The sequence below is a fragment of the Asterias amurensis genome, chromosome 13 (genome assembly GCF_032118995.1).
Source record: "Asterias amurensis chromosome 13, ASM3211899v1".
Lineage (NCBI taxonomy): Eukaryota > Metazoa > Echinodermata > Asteroidea > Forcipulatida > Asteriidae > Asterias > Asterias amurensis.
The window spans coordinates 6,348,128-6,372,005 of NC_092660.1; the positions used below are offsets into that span (position 1 = coordinate 6,348,128).

A 23,878-nucleotide genomic window follows, 5' to 3' on the forward strand; every position below is an offset into this window, starting at 1 on the left:
AACCCTAATAACATGTACATACATGTAATGCTCTTTTCTTTCACATTCTTCACCTCTACCCCTTATTTCATAAGCTGTGTAAACACAATAAGTAGCTGAGCACAAAATAATGTCGGCGAACAGAAATGGTTTACCAGCCAAAATACCATTTCACATGTACAATAATAATTCGTAACTGGCTTCCTGTTCAATTTAGCTAAGCAAAAAAAAATTTCAGCACTTTTCTTCTGTGGCCTTGCCGGTTACATTTGATTTCCGTCTCCGAAGTTACACTAGTTCTTGACATGCTGGCCACAGACAGTGGCTGACACAATCTTGCTTTTAGTTCAACGACAACTAAAACTCTCGGCCTGCCTCGCCAATCGTGTTTACCTGTATCCCCGATGGATGTTGTCGTTTTGCGCAGCGATTCCTTAATCCCAACGAATAGATTAACGGCGCCTATGAGTGGTTTGTACACCAGGGCTTGGCTAAGGTGACATATTTGCCGAGTTGCCGTGGTTACAGTCTATTCACGGTTTGGTCTGAGAATAGCGTATTCCAGAGTCGTTCCGCAGCAGTGCAAACTTGACACCCTGCGAGGGGGAATTAATCATGCATGCTTGGGCTTTAATCCAGCCGGTGTCTTTGTGCATTTCTCTACGAGATGGCCCAATTTTTACGATGAGAAAATGCATTTTATTACATACACATTAACTTGAGAGAATCGGGGAGTGATGTTAAGCGGATGCTGGCTTGCGCATTAAAGCTGAATGGCGGATTTGCAGACCCACCTTAACTTAACGGTCAAGGGTTGTAAAATCAAACCAGGATGGAATTTGTGAGAGTGTTTTAAATTCCCCCCCCCCCCCCAACCCCGAGGGTATTATGTGTAACCTGTAGTACTTTTATACATAAATATACAGGTACTTCGCCTTTTTAGGGGTATTATGTTTTTATATGCAACAGCAATAATTAACTATGGGGTGCATTGTTGGCAAAGAGGAACATCTTTGAGCTTCAGTTATTGGTAAGGCATTGCAGATTATTGCAACATTATTGAGATCGACCAGTGGTAAAACTTGAAATGCTCAAAGTGAAAATGAGACCAGTGAAACAAACTTGGAAAATTCAATGAACAAAATAAAATAGGACCAGTGAAAAAACCTTTAAAAGCTTGCCTCTACAAAATGAAACCTGTGAACAAAAAAAATTGGATGGCTCAAAGAGAAAATGAGACCAGTAAAAATAACTTGGAAAGCTCAATGCCAAAATGAGACTGTTGAAAACAATTCGGAAAGCTCAATGACAAAATGGGACCAATGAAAAAAACTTTAGAAAATGGGTCGTCATTTTGCCATACAAAGGTGTCGCATGATATCATTTTGTTGTTCTACATGACATGTCACATCCATTGCATCCATAGTTTAACACAGAGTATAAATTGAGCTCAGCTTTCTATTTCCAGACCTGATACTTCAAGACGGCAAATAGTCCTATTGCCTCTAACTTCTGCCGCAATGCCCTTCAACACCCCATTTTCACTGAAGTTTTCAGTAACCTATAAACTCAAATCCAATTTAAGGTGTCAAATTTTGTCACTGTTTCTCAAAGAAATTTTGCTTTTGACATTGCAACTTGCGCAAAGAAACGCTTTCACTTGATACAGTACACTTTTTTAAAGTGTTTATGAAGATCCTCTCTTGCCGGGGAAAAAAAAACACAGAGTAGGTTTTCATTGAATTTATCTCTTCACAAATATCCTTGGATTTTTACAGCATTAAATAAATCCTTCAAAATAATTGCGTTCAAATTATTTTGACAAATAACAAAAACAAATCGCACAACCGGCTAGGCTTGACATAAATAGTTGGCGGCAAGGCCAGCCTCTTTGCGGGACCATGAATTATTGCCCGATTGCTCCCGGACAAAATGACGACTGTCCATTAGTAAATAATAGCAAATAATAATGACGTCTTTATAACGTGGATATCCAAGAAAGTGCTTTGGTGGTTTTTTATTTTGATTACATAGATGATGACTGTAAAGTATGATTTGATTGATCAGTTTGTGAAAATGTCTGCAGGGGGGGGGGGGGTTCATTATTGGCAAGCACTGAGCGGAAAAGAGGTTAAAACGGGAAAGGACTCAAAGGTAAAACAATTCTTTCCGCCGACTCTCTGAGAGTAACACGGGGGCATAACTTAGGACCATCCATTAGGACTGTCTCCTCTCGTTCGATTTAACACAAAGGGATAGAGCGGGATGATGCAATTTATTCTCCAATATCCGAGATTGACAGAGACTGATCAGCCATGGGTTGTGCCCTGACACAGTCGCATCTAAATTTAGCCGCTCATGTTGTCGTCAACGGGCCAAGGTTGCTTTGTAGACACTCTTATTTTGTGGACCATCTTAACCGCCCCCAGTGAGGAGGCAATTTTATTTTCAAGTCAAATTCCCTCAAGTAATTTTTTTTCTTCTTTTCCCAATTCCCAAAAGGTCACTACAAAACAAATTATCATCGAACCATCTCCAGTTTTTCAAACTCCCAAAAGTGACCAATCTTCTGAATTGAAAATATTGTTCTTATTTTTCTATATATACATATAACAAATCTCAGAGAATCTATCAGTTCACGCAACGAAGATTAAAAACCCTGTTATGATTCTTCTTGAGGCTTTAATTGGCTCAACCCTTTAAAAGCAAACCCCTACCCCCTAAATCCCTCACTTCGAAGTCGAGGTGTTTTCTGTGATAGCACAATTTAGCAGCAGCTTAACTCCACTCCAAATACTGCCAGTGGCATAGTGCTATACAATTTCACCGTCTTATAAATTATGCAACGACGTTCAACGTCGTCGTTGGATCGTAAAGCGGGAAAAGCCTGTATCAGATAAGCGGAGGGTCTAAAAATGCACTTCAGGTTGTACCCAGGCGTAATAATGAGTTTGCGCAACGTTACACCGAGTTAGAACAAGTTCCTGTTCAGTTGGTGTGAAGAAATTAATGCATCTAATACCCTGCGCCCTAAATTCATATTTGTTTTACACACGTCAAATCCACTGGCACTCAACGGTACTTGATTTTTCACTGAGTGGTTCCAGTACTAGGATGGACTCGTTGAAAATTCACTTTCTGTGTTTTCAGGAGAGTACATGTAGTGCACTTACTTGGAAACGGGATGGTAGAGCTCTGATGTTTATAAAAGAAATCTGACTCCTGCATATTCTGCTTATTGATATGTGTCATTCACAAACAAAATTATGAAAAGGCAAATTTTATGAGCATTTGTGTACAACTATGCCGCCGATATAAATGTACAAGTAATTGTTCTGTGCAATATGTTCCACAACAACACTATTGTCAGACTGTTCGTTCTTTCCTCAAAAAAAAACTTCCCTTCAAAAAAAAATAGTGGTTTGATCCCTTGTTAATTTATAGGTAAAATTTAACAAAATAACAGAAACAGACCATTCTGGGGGCCTTTTATGTAACACAGCAATTAAATTTATACATTTTAAAAACAAATGATAACAAAAATAGAAGCAACCAGGTTAAGAAGCCATTAAAAAAAAATGAGTTAATTTAAAAAACTTAATAAGCAAAATGGTACTCTGAAAAATTGACTAATGGAATTTGTGGAGGAGATGGTGAACAACGCAGTAATGTAATATACGTGTATGCCTCGTGCAGCCAAGTAATTTCCCTGTAATGGTAGCAATTACCTGATTTCAATCAATATGAGGAGAGGTTCAAGGTATATTCAGGTTATTCTAATGTAGTTAGTCATGCAAGGTTATCAGCAATCGTTATTAATTATTAGTATCGGCCTAATTATTATTATATTTTTGACTTGTGACTTGGTGCTACTTAAGTGAAGCTTTGTATGGTGTGAAGGATCAGAATAAAGTATAAGTAATAGTGAACTTGCAGGTACAACCATGTAAAAATTCTCCCCCTTTTTTTCTTCTTTTTTTCTGAGGGAGTGTTGGCTCTGAAACGTGCCAGTTTTGGTCACAATTATTACATGGTTGTAACGGTAAGTTTACTTCTATTTATAGACTATTCTTAGTGCTGCTTTCTAAAAGCCTTCTTTCCAGCGCAAGAATGCATGAGGTTTGTTGTGAAATCTTAGTCTCCATCCAACTGATGGTCTGATTGAGTCAGTGAAAGCGTTATTCCGTGTCTGCGACGGTAAATTATAAATGTGATTCCACGACTGCGTTCGGCGGTCTTTTGGAGTTTGTGTTGGCTCTAGGGGTATCTGGGCCACATGTACACGCACATCAATCCAGTCAAAGTAAATTACAATCTGATTAATACGTTTCCCACGGGGAACTCTTGACTTCAATGATCTATCAGAATCCTTTAGAGCAAGGTAACGCATCGCTAAATCATTTCTAACCTGCTGAAAGATGCAGGATGTCTCGTTGGGTCAGGGAAAAGCTCATCGGCTTCCATTAGTGGCGACAGGTAATAAAGAACGGTTTATGCTTTGTCAGAGATGCTGTACACGTTTATCTGTTTACATGTAAAGGCCTTGGGGGAAAACAGGGAACCAATAGCAATGGCCAGGGTGCCCTGTGCTTTTGCTGTGGTGCCCGCTGCAAGATTTACATTTTCCTCCTAGGAGTGCCCCGTACCAGTGGAAGATTGCTGTACCCCTTCAAGAGCGAAGTTCAAGGCCGCCAATAGACTTTTCAGGCGATTTAATATTAATTTTACAGATTTTTCTGAGTGCCAAAAGAAATCAGTAATCAATCTAAAATAGGAGAAATATCATGCCTGTTAAACTTTGACAAAAACAGAGAATGGATTTTTGGAACAGCCGGGGTTCGATAGGAGTGGAAGTTGAAGATGGAAGATGTTTATAAGGTTGAGAATTGAGATGGAGCTTAACAGAGGGTGTGTTTTCCTGATGATGAACCTACCTGATGTGCCGGGGAGTTATCTGTCTTCAACTCCTGATGGGTGGAGAACTGGACAAAGACAGGCTTGCCGTGCAGTGTAGTCGTGACTTGGTTGTAGTAGGATATCATTTTTGTGGATTGGCTAACATCGGCAAGCTCTATAAATGCCTGATAGTGACAGGGAAGGGACATTGAAAAATTATTGTTAATGTGGGCCCAAATGAATTGGAACACAAATAATCCAAGGGGATGATAACTCCAACTTTAACTTCATTTTTTACAATTTTATTTTATACTGCATCAAACAAAAATCACAATTCGATACAATTTAAATTTGGGTCAAAATACTTACTTGTTCCAACATTGCCTGCCAAATGCATTTCTAAGTTTAAATAAGCTGCAAACCATTCAGCTTCTAACCACTTAGCAGCTTAAAGGCAGTGGACACTATTTGTAATTACTCAAAATAATTATTAGCACAAAACCTTTCTTGGTGACGAGTAATGGGGAGAGGTTGATGGTATAAATATTGTGAGAAACGGCTCCCTCTGAAGTGCCATAGTTTTCGAGAAAGAAGCAATTTTCCACGAATTTGATTTCCAGACCTCAGACTTAGAACTTGAGGTCTCGAAATCAACCATCTAAACGCACACAACTTCGTGTGACAAGGGTTATTTTTCTTTCATTATTATCTTGCAACTTCGATGACCGATTGAGCTCAAATTTTCACAGGTTTGTTATTTTATGCATTTGTTGAGATACACCAACTAGTGTCCACTGCCTTTAAATTTGATGAGCTCTTATTCATAAACATGTATGTGTAGTCTTAGTGATGTATCATTCGAAGTGGTCTAGTCGCTGGACCCAAGCTCTGATCTCAGCAGCAGAGTGTGGGTTCGAATCCTGTGCCCTTGAGCAAAGCACTCAACTACAATTGCTTTGTAAAAAAGTTAAGATTGTAAAACACACTCTGTTCTACCACTCAAGCCAGGCTCCTTATGGATGATAGCCATGCCTACATCCTTACACACTGTGAAGAGGGTAACCCAGTCTCAGCCCCAGGAGTAGGTGGCGATGTACCCCCCAGTGACAGGTCGATTTGGGTTAAAGGTAGCCCTCACCTTGAAGTCCAGCCTGTTGATGTTAAGCGATCCCTCATAATAATAAAAAACAATAAAAATACAAATATTTTTGTTTGAGAAGTCCACTCACCTGGCCTTTGTTTCTGATGCATAGGACCTTGGTGATAGTTCCAAATGGAACACCTAGGCTGACCACCTCAGCTTCATTCACATCTGGCGCTAAGTTACGGATGTGAACCACCCGGGACGGAGGTGCAGCCTCCCTCTTCACCTGAGCAAAGAAAAGAAGAAAAAAAACAGAATTGAGGATTAAAACGTCAGTTGCCTTAAAAGAAAAGGCGGTTCGGTTGGGCTATGTGGTTCGTCAAGGCGGCTTGGAAGCAGCTGTTGTTGAAGGGATGCCAGAGGGATACCATTGTTTCATGGGTCGACTACAGATGCACTGGGTAGACAACATCCTAGAACGATCGGGTTGTGATATCACCCGCAAAGACGAGCTGTGTTGGGAGCGATGCCAGTGATCAAAGGGGTACAGTTTGAGGAGAGCACAGGTCTACGTCTACTGGAGAGAGAACGCCCTCACTAATCAAATTTTGTTCATCTGGCTATGTCCGGCTATGGCTAAAGCAAATAAAATAATCTTGTAACATATTCAATGCAATCAATTGTCAAAGCCAGATCCAAAGCCAATCAATTTTTACAAAGAATTATGGGATGAGGTTTGGTTAAGTAGTTTCTACGCAGCTGAATTTGCCGTTTCTGAGTTACAGCCTCACTTTACATGAGTGCAGAATTATGTAGTTAATAGCGGCATGATATTAGGCCCTGATGAGATCCCATTAACCCTAGCTCCTCAGTGCAATCCATCATTGCTCATAATACATGTAGGTCGCATTTAGGCTTTTTGTTAGTGTAACTACCTTTCACAGGTAATGGCTTCTTAATATACATCTTACACGAGAGCCAAATTTCATATAGAGGCCTTAAAAGCAGAAAATATAACCTTCTTCTGCTAAGCATAAAGGAGCTGGATACCAGTCACACATGTGACACAGCACTCTGGGTGGTAACCTTATATTGGTAAGCATATAACTATACTTTTTGCACTTGAGCGGATCTAGGAAAATGGGATCTGGCCTGGAAAAAAAAAACAGTTTCCTTGAATTATAAGGGCTCATTCCATGTGTTTTGCTTGTTATGGCAAGGCTGTGTTTCCTTGGTATAACAGAAATAAGTAAAGGACGCCTCGATCTACATAGGAAACAGTAAATATCTACAGGATCATTTCAAGGGGCACCAAGGCAATGACCGGGGCAAACTCCCCTGAAGCAATCACGCCTGCCATATTTGTCTTAACACTCAAGGTATCCCTTAAGGTATTGCTTACAGCAGTCAGTAAACACTTCAATGCATAACGATGATACAACAACAATTTACAACACATTGGTGTGAATGAATGCTCAGACCACCAGAACAGTCCACCAAAACGCTCACGTTCCTAGTCTCATGAATACCAAGTCTACTTTTAGCATAAACGGGGCCAGACTAGATGACTGTTCCTAGCCTTGGTTTGGCTATAATATTTTATAATAACCAATTGATAGTTGATACAAGAATGGTAAATAAACAGAGGTTGGAATATTAATGCAGACAAAAAGGTCTGAAATTGAAATCTAAATATTATTAAAAAGACAGTATGAATGAGGGCATTTCCACCTTTCGGTAACCCATTATTTCCAGGAACTTTTATGAACAGCATCCTCGGCGCTAGAGAAGTGGATTAAAAGGCAGGATTTCTTCACTCACATCGGAAGAAAACAACTAGCTCCTTTTTCTACCGTACCAGGCAGACGTTAAAAAAGTAGGAATTCAGATAAAAATAATTCATTCTCAACCCTGGTTTAAAAATTATTGGTACAAATTTCTCTACACTAAGAAAAGTGAAAGTATTTCCCTGGGCTATTACTACTGTTTGTTTTATGTGTCATGTTGTACATAATTATTTGTACTACACTGTGGATCCATAAATAAATACAACTAAAGAACACATCACTATGGTTCTGATACTGCCTTTAAAAACAAATTCCAGTATTTTTGTGTGATGTGACTGGTTTGGCCTTGTGGTTATGTTAATGTGTCCAACAGGTGGCAAGTGTAGTGGAAGGCTAGGCGAGGGCACTGAATGGAAACACTGCTATGGTTCTGAAGAGGGGAAAACTACAATTGAACGTATGTTGATGATGAATCCATGGCAGAAGCAGCCATTGTTGAGTTATCATGGGGGGACACAATGTAAAAGCTACATGATTGATAGGCAAAACAAATGTTGGGTTTCATTTGAGATGTAACAGCAGCTTGTGAGAATTTGTTTTTATCAATTACTTCCTCTTCTGGGGAAAGAAAAGTTATTGTTTCAGGTTTTTAAATTACAAAAATGCTTGGATTTATTTTTCCTACAATTGGATTGTCGGCCTCAGACAGTACAGAGTACATTTTTATTTGAACAATTAGTTATCACACACCTAACCACTCAATAAGCACCAATAACAGGATTGATGGGAATAAAGAAGAAATGTTCAGTTTTACCATGGAGGAAGAAAATTTCCATGGTTTTACTTAGATGTGGGAGGTAAACCCCAAATGGAGATAACCCAAGCAATCGGTAGGGATGGAAAACCCAATCCACATTTATGCAAGGCTCTGGTATTGATGGTAAAGCTCTGTGATCACACAGTAAACATTGGTGTTGAGTAAAAACTCAAAACTAAGGTTTATCCCAATTCAAGAATTGTTCTTATTTCAACCTGGGAATATGGGGTGAAAACAAGACACTTACAAAAAGACTCAAGACAAAACAATGACATGAAAGATGTCATTATAAGCAGAAGAAAAAAAGGAGAAATACATCATCAATAGTACTATCACTAATTGCTAGGTTTGGATGATGACGAGTCTGATGATGACGAGTTCTTAGTTTTCAAACGCTACGTGGAAACTATCTGAACTTGACACCATATTGATAAGCTCGAAGATAATATTTCTTCCGTTACATACAGACACTAGATGTGTAGCTGTACTACCAATGTTGTATGTAGTACAAAGGTGTATATTAAAGCCATTGGACACTTTTGGTAAACAGTGTTGTCTAAGGCCCACACTTCGTGTGTCACAACTTATATATAAAATAACAAACCTGTGAAAATTTAGGCTCAATCCGTCATCGGAGTCGGGAGAAAATAACGGGAAAACCCACCCTTGTTTCCGCACGTTTCACCGTGTCATGACATGTGTTTACTCAAATCCGTAATTCTCGTTGTCGAGAATTGATAATTGCTTGAATGTTTTCTCAAAAAATAAAGCATTTCATGGAATAGTATTTCAAGAGAAGTCTTTTACCATTACCTTCTGTAAACCCTGCAAGTTATTTGTTAATCTGTGAAATCTTTTTCTTTTTTCTGTTCCGAAAGTGTATAATGGCTTTAATCCAACTGTGCCATATTTCACAAAGAGAAAAGAATGTTATATTAATATCTGAGTCATAAATATTATTTTTATTGAGTGGCCTCTACTACATACAACAACATTTTAACATTCTCTCCTCAGCATTGTACCCAACTAACCATATCAACATTGAAAAGTAACACACAAAACCAATGAAGCTTAGAATAAATAGAAACTAATAATGATAGCCCAAAACTAATTAACAATATAACAATTGTTTCTTCCAACTAACATGTATTGCAATCCTGTTTTTTCTCAGCACAATAGGTGGAATATGTGCACGTGTACAAACAAAAAAGCAGACATGTAAAATAAGCGAGCCATATGGATGTAATACTAGCCTGTCATGGATGGTTGCACAATTATTTCTCTTCAGTTGAACATCTGAAATTTTGATGGCGGCTGAGTGAGAGGACATGGATAATTCATCAGGAATATATAAAAAAAAAACTATACCACTGACAAGCTAAAGGGATGTATGGATACAATTGGTTTGGAGCTCAGTAGACAAGTAAGGTACTTGAGGAACTTGATTAAAGGGACACAAGGCCTGATACGTCACGGAGGCAACGAAGGCGATTGCCTCCGTGTCCCCTGGTCATTGCCTTGGTGCCCTTGAAATGCTCCAGTACAAATTTGCAATTTCTTCATAGGGTGCCCTTTACCAAGACAAAAATGCCTTGGTGCCCTTGCCCTTTCATAAACGAAGCATACAGCCCTGGGACATGTTACCTTGGATCGGGCCAGTTGGTCTACGAAAAGGGTTTAAAACCGTTAGTTATAAAATGCAATAAATGCTTAGAAAGATTTTTTAAAAGTAGAATATAATAATCCACTTAAATATGCCTTGAAATTGCATGGTTTTCGTTATACGTCGTTCTCCAACGAGACACGCCAATTTGTGGAGTCAAGTTTTTGACTCCATAAAGTAGTCGACCGTGTTAGTTCGCAAAGTAAAAGGAAAACCATGCAATTTCGAAGGCATGTTGTGCTGATCATTATACTCTACTTTTAAAACATCTTTCTAACCATATACGCATTTTATAACAAATGGTTTCAAACACTTTACATGGACCAACTTGACCGATCCAAGGCAGTGTGTCCCTTTAACGGACAACGAAATGAGAGCGTGGACAATGGACAACATTGTCTGTTAGGTAGTACATGTACTAGACCTACATGTAGGGTTTCATACGACATGCTATCCACTCAAGATCCTACATTTATGTGCGTGCAATGTACGTCATTCCTAATTCTTAATACCATGAGATTTGTTTTCCCCAAAAATATCCCATTGTTCAAACACTGTTTGCGTGCAGGAGGGAAAAGGGTTAAGTGAGTTAACATTATAACAAAAAACATTAGGGTTTTTATTTTTTTGGTCTGTTCCATTGAGTCTTAATCTAATTGTCCAAATGGAATCCAGTGTATTTTTGCACAGCATTTCCAAGGGAACTCTTTACTTTATGTTTATTTCAAGTACAATTTTCCATTAAGCAGCCCGATTAAATAAAACAGGTCAAATACACACTAGATCCACCGTCCAGTCCAATCTTTGAGGAATAGTCAGAGACTCTTGAAAGATTCTTTTTTAATGTAGCTGGCAGACTAATTTGGACTAAATTGTCCTTCAAAATTGTTTACTCTATTCCCAGCATTATGGATCTAAACCATTTCTTATCTTCTGCTGTTAAAAGGTACTCGTTCTATTCCTTATAGCCATCTATCTTAATCTATGAAGGTAGGTTGTGCAAATTTGTGATGCGATCAAGCAAAATGAGTCGTCTGTCGACCCAGGTCATTTTAATTTGTTTATTCCTATACATTTGAAAAGACAAGGGGAGAACCCTGGTTGGTCGTGTCTATAATAATGGTGAGAGCTTTACATCTGCATACACAAGTACTTTTAACATTAACACTGAAGTCAATATAGTCCAGCCTTGATACTTCACGGAGGCAATGAGGGCGACTGCATCCATGCCCCCTGGTCATTGCCTTGGTGCCCTGAATATGCTTAAGTACAATTTCCTCATAGAGTGCCCTTTACCAAAAAGAAAATGCCTTGGTGCCCTTGCCCTTTCAAAAACGAAGCATACAGGCCCGATAGCCACACCCCCAGACACAGACACATTCCCAGCCCTAGCCACATCCACCTTGAGAACTATTCACACCATCAAACCATGGAAGCTACCTCCATGATAAAACACTACAGTAATTTACTCCTTCAAGGCAAGCAAAGCCATGCAGAAAAGATGGAGGTGTATCAACCCCAACCTCATCAAAATATCACAAGTTGAAGTCCACATCTAATAATAGTAATCATCCAAGATCGTCACAAGGCTAGACGACCATCTATAGAGTGGTGCCACCATCTTCATCTCAGTGTTTGGAATAACACTAGTCAGGGCAACAGACAGGAAATAAGCCTTGTACCCGTTGCCATGGCACCTCTCCTCTACACAAATGTAGCCTTGTAGATACAGGTAATGAACTAATAAGCTTGCCTCCTATTGTAGTTATAAAAGCCACGTTACGGTTGGAAAGCCACGTAAAAGACGCCACTGTCAGCCTGTTCAGAAGGGCACCCATTAGGAAAATGGCCTCCATGTAAAGAAAGTGCATGTAATTACCATTAGGCTAATGGTCATATACGCTAATCACACATTCATTAGTAATGAATTCAATAATTTATACGTGGCTTACTAATCTACGGTAGAATGGGAGAGTCAACTCAGAAGCTTAAATGTCAAGATGGCTGACCCATATTGCAGGCTGGAGTACAAAAACTACAAGGTTCTACTCGTCCCAAAATAGCTTCTTTTTTCTTCAATACGTCTCATTTCTTCATCTAAAACTTGCATGTAAAACCACATTAGGTTTGAACTTGCAGTTATCTTAATGACAACATATGTATGTATGAGTGCAGCATACTTTATTTTTTTATTAAGTGGTTTGTCAGATGACGCTATTGTCCAACAAAATTTAATGGTGCAATAACGATGATTCATTCTACACACACGCAAGTTCTGAAATTGCACTTAATCTATCTTTCACTCCTCGTTGAAAAATTGACATATTTCCTAATAGGTAGGGGTGCCCTTGAGCATAATAGCAGACAAATTCTAAATGTATTTGTATTTACGAATGTGAAATTAAAGAACGAAGGCCTGTCCGATGTTTAAAGTGATTATCATTTGACCAAACCAAAGCTAACACTTTGGGTCTGGTACCCTCTCAGAAAATTGGTATTGAAAGATTTGTGAAAGAGGCACCAGAGAAAGATACGCTGTTTCTGAATTTAACAGTGGATGTGGCTGGATCACATTAACATGCATCTGCCTTTTCACAAATACTCGGTACGCGTGTGTTAGCTGTGGAATGGGGTTAATGCTGGTCTAGCTAGCAATCAAGTTTGATCGTTAGCTAGACCAGCATGCGAAATGGGTATTCCGAAAAGTTTTATTGAAGCATAGGTTCAGTTAGCAACAACCATAGCAGCCGATTCATACGCAGCCTTATTACATTGCAATTATTCTGGGTATTTGCAAATGAATGTGCAAAGAGTTCTGGTTACAAAGACAGCTAATGAAAACATGTTCCCATCTGGAAACACTTTCTTCAAACTTACGAACCATGATGCAACCTTCAAGCTCTACTTCACGTTTTCTCACAATTTTCTCATTTCTAAAAATTAGTCTCCTGTTGTTTCGACGCTCACTGTCTCATTCTCTTCTATGAATCCTGTTTTTATTAAAAAAAATCCTTTGTAGCGTAAGTAGGTCTCTTTGTCAAATAAAAAAAGTATCCGAGAGATGAAACAAACAAAAAGAGGGAGAGAAAGCAACCATCGATCCGCAACCATGATTTATTTCAGCCATCACCCGACACAACCAGACATCATATCTCTCTGAAAAACTTGTACCTGGAATAACCATTTCTCCAGTTACAAATTGCTTGGATGCAATTAGGTGAGAGGGATTGGGGTACCCAGCCAGCCAGTGCGGACTTGGACTGCTGTTTAATAATACAACCAGTGGGCCGTGTTGGGCGATATATAATACACTTAGAATAATTCATCGCAGCGGGTGCTTTTGTAATTTCTTGCATGGCCAGCTCTGGGATCGGATTAATTTACACTGGCAGACTCCGCCATAACAGTCTCAGGGAGTATGTTTCTAGGAGTCGACACTGTGAGAATAAATGTTGTTATTGAAGTTTCCTGAGAGAAACGATCGGGTAAAACCTAGTGTGTATACCCAAAGGGCTGCGGAAACCTGTCAAAGGAATCATTCCGAAGATGCAGAAATGTTTACCTATCAACAATTTTCAAATTCATACAAGTTAGAAAAACTGAAAATTTGTATTCATCACTGTTTTTAAGGGGGGGGGGGGAAGCACATAATTTTCAAACATCTAGTTTTCAATCATCATCATCATCACCATGTCCCATAGCATTAAGGTCGGCCTTTTGGGGCAACCCTTGACACACTATGTGGACTTACACATGTCCACCCAGTGTTATTTACAGTGTTGAAGGGGAAAAAATGTCGCTACATGGATGCAAAAAATAGGCTGTGAGTATCCATGTGTGTATTTGTTTGTGCTTGGTATTATTTTTGCAAATCCAACAAGTCCAAACAGCAACTCCAGGACGATTTCCCTACTTTTTTTCATCATATTATTTACATACCATGTCCAATTACTTTTTCAAAAATTATCCTTTGTCTATCCATCAGGATATCAAGGTCAGCTTACAGGCTGCCATGTAGTAAAGTACATCACTCAGAACAATGGGAAAAGGTCTCAGTAATTAGTGCTTGTGGCAGGAATGACACACTTCAGCAGCCATGGAAAACTGGGAGTAAAAGTAATGCTTTTATCATCTGCTTTGGCAACACTTTAGCCTGATGATACTTCACATAGGCAATTAATGTGACTGCCTCAATTGCCGTCGGTCATTGCCTTAGTGCCTTAAAATCCAATAAGTCCAGATAGCAACTCCGAGACAATTTGTTCTAAAGAAAATTCATCATATTATTCATTTATCATGTCCATTTACTTTCACAAAAATGACCCTTTGTCTATTCATCGGAATAACCAAGTTTGCTAAAAGGCTGCCATGTAGTAAAGTACATCACTCATCAAAACAATGGAAAAATTGTCTCAGTAATTAGTGTTTGTGGCGGGAATTGCACGCTTCGGCAGCCATGGAAAACTGGGAGTGTAGCATATTAAGACTGAGTGCATGCTTTCATCATCCGCTTTGGTTGGTAACTACAGGCCTGATCTCTGTCAAGGGAGGCGATTGCCTCCATGCCCAATGGTCATTGCCTTGGTGTACTTGAAATGCTCCAGTAGAAGTTTATAATTTCCTCATAGGGTGCCCTTTACCAAGATGAAAATACCTTGGTGCCCTTGCCCTTTTAAAACTGAAGCATACAGGCCTGCACTACATTGAAAGTATTGCACAACAGTATGACATGTAGTGGCCGAGCCATCTAGGGCACCAGACTGGTATTCTGATCAGCAGAGTGTGCACTCTGGTCCTAGTCCTGACACTTGGAGCAAGACCATCGTCCATTATAGCTTGGCCCTTCGAATGCTGCGTAAAGCAATTGGTGTGAGGTTTGTGATTGTAAAATGCATTTTAGAGCCAAACACACTTATTGTTAGAGAAGGGCTTGCCCAGGTATTTCGTGGCATGCTGGCTGCAGAATGCACGACAGCACCTTGTTAAAAAACATTTTGTAATGGATCTCATAGTTCATAGGTCTGTGATATCATACAGTAAAAAGAATTGCAAGCGCGCAATTTAAATCCATTAAGTCAAGGCCAAAACAAGGAATAAATAGAACTCCCCGTTTTTTCAACTCCATGTACCCAATTCTCTTATCACAAGCTACATGTAGATCCACACTTTGAAGTGGAAGATTTCAATGACTCCCATGTGCATCTCAGCCATAATGCTTTCCAGTGTGATGGTGAAACCAAGCAATGGGTTTGACCCCATGAGACCCAAGAGTGTTCAGAACAATCAGTCAGGTTCTTCCTCATATCCTGTTCGAAATAGATAATGTCCCTGGAAAACCCTCGGCGGATTTTACCACGATAGAACGATATGATTAAAGGCCTAGGCCACAAACTACAATCCTGGCAACAGTGCTGGGGCCAGCCATTCGCAATGTGACTGCATAGAGTAAGGACAGAGAAGGAGTACACCGATCCAGCAGGCTCCGCCCACGACGCATTTGTGAGCAAGAACACGCGGGGCTCTCCGATGCCTTTCTGCACAACTCTGCCGCACGCGCCAAGATACGTGCACGCATGTCGGACCTTATTTGTCGGACCTTCGTTGCATTGTGATTGGTCAATATGCAATGGGGCGGAGCTTAGTGGATCGGTCTGTTACAACTAGAGTCTGTGTCTTTACTCTATGGTGACTCCTCCCCCCCCCCCCCCATCAATGTTGATAGGAGCGCAGACTGCACAATGAGAGCCAACATTGAAATGAGGCACAGAGCCTTGGTGCCGGGGCCGGGATTGTACAACTAAAAAGTAATGATTTTGATTTCATAATTGAGTTCAGGCTGTGGGTCATTTATTTGGCACTGGGTTCTCCCTTGAAACATCACTTTTTTGGAAGAGCTAGTTTGTAAGGACTACATGTACATGTAACTTCGCGAAGACATCATGTAAGTGTTCTCTTCTGAATATGTGTGGTTCTGAATAAGCTTTGCTGTTTTATTATTTTGGGATCTACTGAATACCGTTACCAAAAGTACAGACTTTGCTTTGTATATCCATAAGTTTTCTTTATTTTTATGTAGAAACTAAATCAGACACAGTATTGATTTTGTTTATATCGCGGTCTTGAAATTGAATACTGATCATGCCAGTATTTCTATAACGGCTCTTGGTATTTTTGTATTGAGCCAAATATAATATAGAAAAACCCTGGAATAATTGAGACTCGACACTTGAAATGAAAAGCTTGCCAAGACAACAAACAGTGCATACCATTTTCATTTTCTCAGAACCACACAAATATACGAGAGAAATTTAACATGGCGTCACCGTGGACTGTTATTCCTTATTTGACTAACCACAGTGCACTCTAAAGAGCTATTTAATTTACTCTCAGCCATTGTCATGTCTGGCAAAGCCAAAAAAAATCAAACAAACATGCATTTCATTCAAGAAAAAATTACCCCGCCCTGAAAAGAATAAAAATCTCGGCTTGTAAGGACTCGTTCATGTTGGCTCAACTCTCTCACCTGTTTAACCCTGTTTAACCCTGTTTAACCCTGTTTAACCCTGTTTAACCCTGTTTGAAAGCCATTATACACTTTCGGTAAACAGTATTGTCCAAGTCCCACACTTTGTGTATCACAACTTATATATAAAATAACAAACCTGTGAAAATTTAGGTTCAATCGGTCATCGGATTCGGGAGAAAATAACGGGAAAACCCATTCTTGTTTCCGTGCGTTTCGCCGTGTCATAACATGTGTTTCAAATAAATCCATAATTCTTGCTAACGAGAATTTATATTGTTTTAATGTTTTCTCAAAAAGTAAAGCATTTCATGGAACAATATTTCAAGAGAAGTCTTTCACCATTGTACCTTCTGTAAACCCTGTAAATTATTTGTAAATATGTGATTTTTTTTCTGTACCGAAAGTGTATAATGGCTTTAATGAACCAAGCTTCAGCACTGACACGATTCTAAGTCAGCCATTGTCATGTCAATGAGTGCCTCTCTAATAATAATATGTAAATGAGAATCTGAACTAACTAATTGTTTGTAAAGATAGTTTTGTATTGATCATTGAATAATATACAGTCGTGATAAAAGTGTACGGAAGAAAACACTCAAGTATTTAAGACTGACATTTGGACCTGGCTGACATGGAACCAAAATGGATCAATTTCATTCCATATCGGAGACTACAATTACGGTTTGTTGGCGATTTACGATAAGTTTGTTGTTGAAGTAACACTGTACGGGCCTAGTAGCCGAATTCTAAAAAAAAATACTCAATTACCTGCATGAGTGCAGTCATCAAGCTTTGGTATACTCAGCCTATTGGCTGTGTATGTGGTTTTTTGTGTGTGTTTTTCAGATAGGGCATCTCGTTTCCCTTTGGCTAGGCCGCTTGGGCAATGGAAAGTTATTATCATCAATCACATGTCATGGTCGTTTCTTGTTAAGGTATTATACACTGTACAACCATTCCACTCTGGCTCACTAAGGGACACATATCACTAATTTAGTTTTTCCTTATTTGATTTTTTTCTTTCTTTTTTCTCTCTTTTTTTCTTAGCTGAAAATCTTTTAGTTCCCCCTGACATGTTAACTCAGAATAATGCATTGACAACTGTAGGATTTATTTTGTATTCATTTTGTATTTTTAAGTATCATTTTCCAAAATGGATAAAAGGTGTATTCCCTCTAGAGCTGGATTGAAACACTGCCTGATGAAATGTAGGTAGTAACAAGAAAAAGACTTCTTAAAGACCGGACCTCTAGAGATATGGATTATATGTTACACTTGAAGTCAATGTCTAAACTCTAACTAGAGGAGACAGTCGGTAGTGAACTGATGAGAAGTTGACTGAAGTGCAGTAGAAATAAAGACTTCATTCTTCCAGTTGAGTAACACCAAAGCAATATTCTACTCGGGAACTTCAGTTTGGATTTTTTTTTAATAGGTAACTTAAGGATACTGGACACTATTGGTCATAAATTAAAGTAATTGTATAGCATAAAAAAAACTTGTTGGTAATGAGCAATTGAGAGCTGTTGATAGTATAAAACATTGTGAGAAATAGGTAATTTCTCACTCAAATATTATAAAAACTTCAGGCCCGAAACCTTTTATTATGCATCTGAGAGCTCACAAATTTGTGCAACAAGGGAGTTTTTTTCTTTCATTATTCTATTGCAACTTTGATGACCAATTGAGCCCAAATTGTATGAATATGTTCAAGATAAACCGAGTCAGAATACTGGTGTTTGACAATTACCAAAAGTGTCCAGTGCCTTTAACACTAGGCTTGACTGTACAAATGTTGTCAATGTTGTGGTTTTTCTTGCAAACAATTATAACGATGATCAAATTGATTGAAGAGATTGTAATAACAAAATGGAACGATCTGAGTGCATTGGGACACAGGATATCAACGATTTCCTATCCAAGGAAAACAAACCTACAATGAAAGTAGAAGGATATAACATGTTTCATGTTTTGTTTAAAAATGTTAAAGAAATTGAAATTCTCTAGTATGAATATTTTCTTTTGACAAGACAAAATAAACTATGTTATGTTTTGATTGTGCTATAACGGATAAGAAAAAGCTTCCCCTGGACCTCGACTGATAAATTAAAAAAACACGGATATGGAAAAATAAAAACAGCTATAAAATCGTTTAAATCTCTAAGCAGTTATCTTTTTCTGAACTGTGGAACTGTGATTATTGTTTTGGCATTTTTATAAAATCTGTTGCTGTTGGCGTATCGACCCAGACGTTTTTTTTACACCATTTCTCCTTGTGAAGTTGTCACATCACTGTATCTGTTACTACTCTGATACAGACAAAAGCTGATGCAATTTATAATCAAGCAATATAATCAAGTATTTTTAAAACAATTTGAATGATGAGTACCCTCAGGTAACTGTGTATTGTGAAGAGTATAATTCATGCAGCACTTAATGCAGAGCCATTGTTACTGGTAGTGTGGCGCCTGTAAAAAACATTCCCTGGCGTAAAAACAGATAGAAAAGCTGTTGGAATAAATGACATGTATAATTACAACAAAGCTTGTTAGTTAGTAATGACGTTAAAAATACTATTTTTAAAAACTGACAACATCATTGTTCTCCCTCGATGACCATGGATTACCATACAGAACACTACAGACTGTAGAGGTTTTCGGAGAGGTTGGTTCATAACAGGTGCATTTTCCAAAAAGATTTGGGGGTTTGAGACGAATTGCCTGAATAATAATTTGTTGAATTTATATTGCCCTTACAAAGCCTGGTTCATACTTCCTGCGAATGCGAATGCGAAGCGAATGTGACGTGAATTTGACGACACACCCTCCTTTCGCAGCGAATTTGTGACGTCAAGATTCGCTTCGCATTTGCATTCACAGGCAGTATGAAGAGGGCTTAACTGCCCTCTCCCCAGACCAGCCTGTTTGAGGGTGCCTTCAATTTGTTCAGTGACTAGCCAGCAGGACTAGTTAGTTTGTCTGCCAGCTTTTCCACTGGTCTATTGAATATGTATACTTGTCAACATTGAACTGGCCAGCCGGACCACTTAGAAAGAAGTTTGACTGGTGCTCAGGTGTTTTGACCAGCATAAAGTGGAATACTGTTGATGGGAAATGCCTTCATGAGTGAAGCTAGAGGGCAATATTATAAACAATCTGAGTTTTAGCTGACATTGACATTAAAAAGGTATTCAGGGGGAGTGACTTTTTGAAATTATCACGCTCTCCAATTCAAAGAGCTGAATACAAAATTTCTTGCTTGAACATTCAGAAAGTGTTTTTTATCTGTTGTCTCTCCTGTTATTCTTTACCATTTTCCATGTTCATCTGAGGAATCAAATATACACCAACTAGACAAACATGAGACAATGTAGGTTTTTAGACATGCTGATGGTATAGCACAAATGGTAACCCGTACAGGCAGATTATTCAACTCATGGCTATGTAAAACATTGAGCACTTTTTGCAAGGCAAGGAGGGGGAGAAGGGGATTGAGGGGATAGGGTAGGAGTCTAGCACCTGAGGACACACAAAAACAAACAAGACAGACTGAGATTAACAGGGGAAATATTTAAGGAGAAAAACAAAACCCTTGTTACCTTTTTGGCATCGTTAATGGGTGAATCACCACCGCCGAAGGTAGAGGCGAGGGGATTAGTGGTGGTACCGTTTGGTGTGAACAACTCATCTGAGCCCCGCTGTGGTTGGTGGACGAAGGAATGGAACGAGCGAGTGTAACGAACGAGCGTACGCACGTACAGGACGGAGGTGAAGAAGAGAACCGAGAGGAGAAAAAGAAACAAAAGTGGAGAAAAAAAAATGCGGCAAGTCAGAAGAGGGAAGTATGAATGGACAGAGGATGGTTAAAAACGACGTACATGCAAATGGACCTTGCCCCAAAAACATTTCATAGCAACACACTGGTGATATTAAGCAGGTTTTTGGAAATTGTTGAAAATGATAAGATAAATTAACTTTTTTGTTTTCTGACCAATAAGACAATTTAGGTCTTGTTCCTGAACGAAAACACAATCAATTCAGCTTTGCTGACTGACGACAAAGGAGCACAAAAAACGCTGTCATGTTAAGTAATTTTAAATGACAGGTAGGTAATAAAGGCTCTTTCATTAAACTGTTTCTGTATTACGATAATTTTTTAACACCATGACTTTTTTTTCTTTCATGGGCGCTAAAATATTTTGGAAAAGGTCCATTTTAAATGTAAGAATATTTTAAGCATAAAAGAAACACAGTTGAATAACAGTTTGTATTTAGGGTACCATAACCGATCCAGTCCAAACAAAAACAGTGATTATCCTACAGCGACTAACACATAGAAAAAGTGATTGTTCTTGTAGTTATTAAGGTAAATAACTGCATAAATAATAAGACATTAAAAATGGCAAGAGATGTCCACCCCCTCTGCGCAATGGAATGCCCCAACGAAAGCATGATTTCCTACACGTATGGGAGGAGGATGCAAAACAATGTGCGACCAGCAGGGGTGTGTGATAGAATAACATCAAACATAATGTAGTATTAAAAAAGCACGGGCGGGGGGACAAATAGCTGTGATGAAGAAGGGTAGTTATAATTAATCAAAAATTCAAACTACAAGAACATGCAAAATAAATGCAGCTTTTACGTCTGAATTCGTGCAATGATTGGTGTTAACGAAAAAAGGATGAAACTTTTTTTCACTCTCTGTCCTCGGAAAAAAAATATATAGTCAAGAAATAGTTTTGAGAAGTTGACCAAGTTGAGATGATGGACACCCACAGCGCTTTGGTTACAAAGTATTTGAAGACGATAATTAGTCAGGTTTTAATGGAGCAGAGAGCCAGGGGGGGTTTCAGAACACAAATAAATAAAAACTTTTGAAAGAGAGGATGGGGAAAGTTTAAGTCCAATTAATTTGCAATGGTCATTTCACGGGATGGACTTTCTAGAAGACTCCATCTTTGGGTTTTTTTGTCAGTGACAAGAACTTTTCCACCTGTATCCTAACATAAGCAATCAATTATCTGCACTCTACACACACAAATTTATACAAGTTAGCAATACGCATCCTGTGCTACATTAAACCCCGTCTCCTTTTGGTGATTTACTGCGATCCTTCCTCAATCTAACAAAATCCAATACCAACTGGTTACTCTACACTGAAATTATTGGACTCTGATTATTATAGAACAGTACGCATTCTCGAGACCTAGTCTCAGTTTTATGACTGTCTCATGACATCTCAATAATTTCTCAAGATCGTCTTAAGACCGTCTTGAGTCTTTTCTTAAGAAATTTATTGTGGTCAGGAAGGTTGTTTTGACAATAAAAACAATTCCCAGATAAGGAACGAATTTATTTAAAAATAGAATGGAAATGAGATGATGAAGTCACAATTCTATTGAGCTTCTCACACTTTACACATCGATCCTGTTTCAGTGCCAAATCAAAACCTTCCCATCTATTATAAACTTCCCACCAGAGCCCTAAACTCGAACACTGTAAATGAGATATTTAATATTCCTCTTCCAAGACAAGATTGTTAAGTGGAAAGAGATTCCACAAGTGGTTTCCTCGGGCTCCTACTAAAGCGCCTTCCAATTCCACCAAGTCTTTTTATTCAAGAAATAACCATCACCATGCATCATCCTCCTTTGAGGAGCAACCCATCCTCAAGGACCTTCTACCAATAACCACCTTTATAAATCTCTTTCATTAGTTCCTCTTTTTGTCCGTCACAAAAGACCAGGGATATTTTTTATATACATAAAAACCATCCCTGTATAGATACTTAACGAGGTACGGTAACGGCGTTACCATATTTGCGGATCGGACTAGTTACAAAAGGGCTTTAATTCTCAAGGGGACGGCAGACACAGCACCGTCTCCACTTCTTATTCTCCTCTCCTGAAAAGCACAGGATTTTAATTTGATTTGCACTCTATGTCTTGGGACAGACGGAACATTTCTGAGACAGTCCTTTGATTACACAATCTAAGTGACATTAAAAGGACCTTCACAAGGGCTAGAGTAAAGTAGGGACTCTAGTCGGTACGACGAAGGACAAATCCAGTCCAGCAGGAAATTTTAAAGGGTAGACTCATAAATTTATGTCAAGTTCCTAAAACATTTTACAGAGGAATCACAGAAACCCAAACACTGAGTCAGGGCTGGAAATACTACTAAATAGATCACTGGCTAGAGTGTAATATTTTGCAGTTACCACCCCACCCCTTTCCACAAACTGAACAAGTGTTGTTTCAAAACACATAAATTGAAGATTAACAATATATGCCTGCTCGAGCTTTTCAATTGTGAAGGCGACCCACTACTTAAAAACTCTGCAAATAACAAGAGAAAAACAATTACTTTGGGTTTGGCGTCAAATCTTCTGCCAAGTCTCATGACATTTCTGATCTGCAAATGGTCTACTGGAGACTTTCTCACATATTCAAGCCCTGCAAATCTAGCATTTGCATGATACACAAAACTAGCCCCTCCTCCTGCCACGAACATAAATGGTCTATTTACCCAGTCCAATCTTACCAACAAACAAGTCTCAGACAAACAGCCTTTACACAGTTACTATGTGATGTAGTTGTCAGATACACAGCCAGAGCTTTAGACAAAAGCTAGCTTTTAGTGACACTTCGCTTCCTCTATTGTTGTGGTTGGGCCGTTTATAATACTGCATTAGGATTCCCATTCAAAGAGTGAGGAAAGAGTTTCCCTCCAAAGTATAATATTAGTTCCACAAGCACATGGTGACACAATTGACTCATGCAAACACCCAAGTACAGCTGTGCAAGTTTTGTGAGCAGTCCTTGAATGTGTTAATCCTAAAGCTTGGGATTGGAAAAGATTACTGGCCAACCATGGATTCAATTATAAAGAAGAAATCTGGGAGGGGATAAGCTGGAATGAGAATCTTTTTAAAGTCTCACTTAAATTTAACTCACAGTGTCAATACATATGCATAGCAAGACCCAGACATTTTCTATTCTGCATTCAAAGCAGAGTTACAATATTGGTGGGGAAATAGTCTGGCCCATTTTAACAGTCAGATTTCACTATTTCAATTGCACACCAAGAACTAGACTTTGGTGGTAGCCTTAAAGTCTCAAATA

At 38.8% G+C, this 23,878-nt stretch overlaps 1 protein-coding gene across 7 annotated transcripts in view; it reads right to left on the reverse strand.

Moving 5' to 3' along the window:
• LOC139945753 (polypyrimidine tract-binding protein 3-like) overlaps positions 1–23,878 on the reverse strand; it is a 108,246-nt gene that overhangs the window by 23,873 nt on the left and 60,495 nt on the right. For 4 of the 7 annotated variants that reach the window (XM_071943144.1, XM_071943146.1, XM_071943143.1 and 1 more), the window contains 3 exons: positions 20,351–20,449; positions 6,105–6,245; positions 4,914–5,060 (listed from right to left, as the gene is read on the reverse strand). In XM_071943144.1, coding sequence (XP_071799245.1) covers positions 4,914–5,060; positions 6,105–6,245; positions 20,351–20,449 — 387 coding nt within the window. Of the gene's footprint in view, positions 1–4,913; positions 5,061–6,104; positions 6,246–20,350; positions 20,450–23,120; positions 23,161–23,878 lie in introns of those variants that run through there. The other 3 variants (XM_071943149.1, XM_071943145.1, XM_071943147.1) reach the window with 2 other exon arrangements.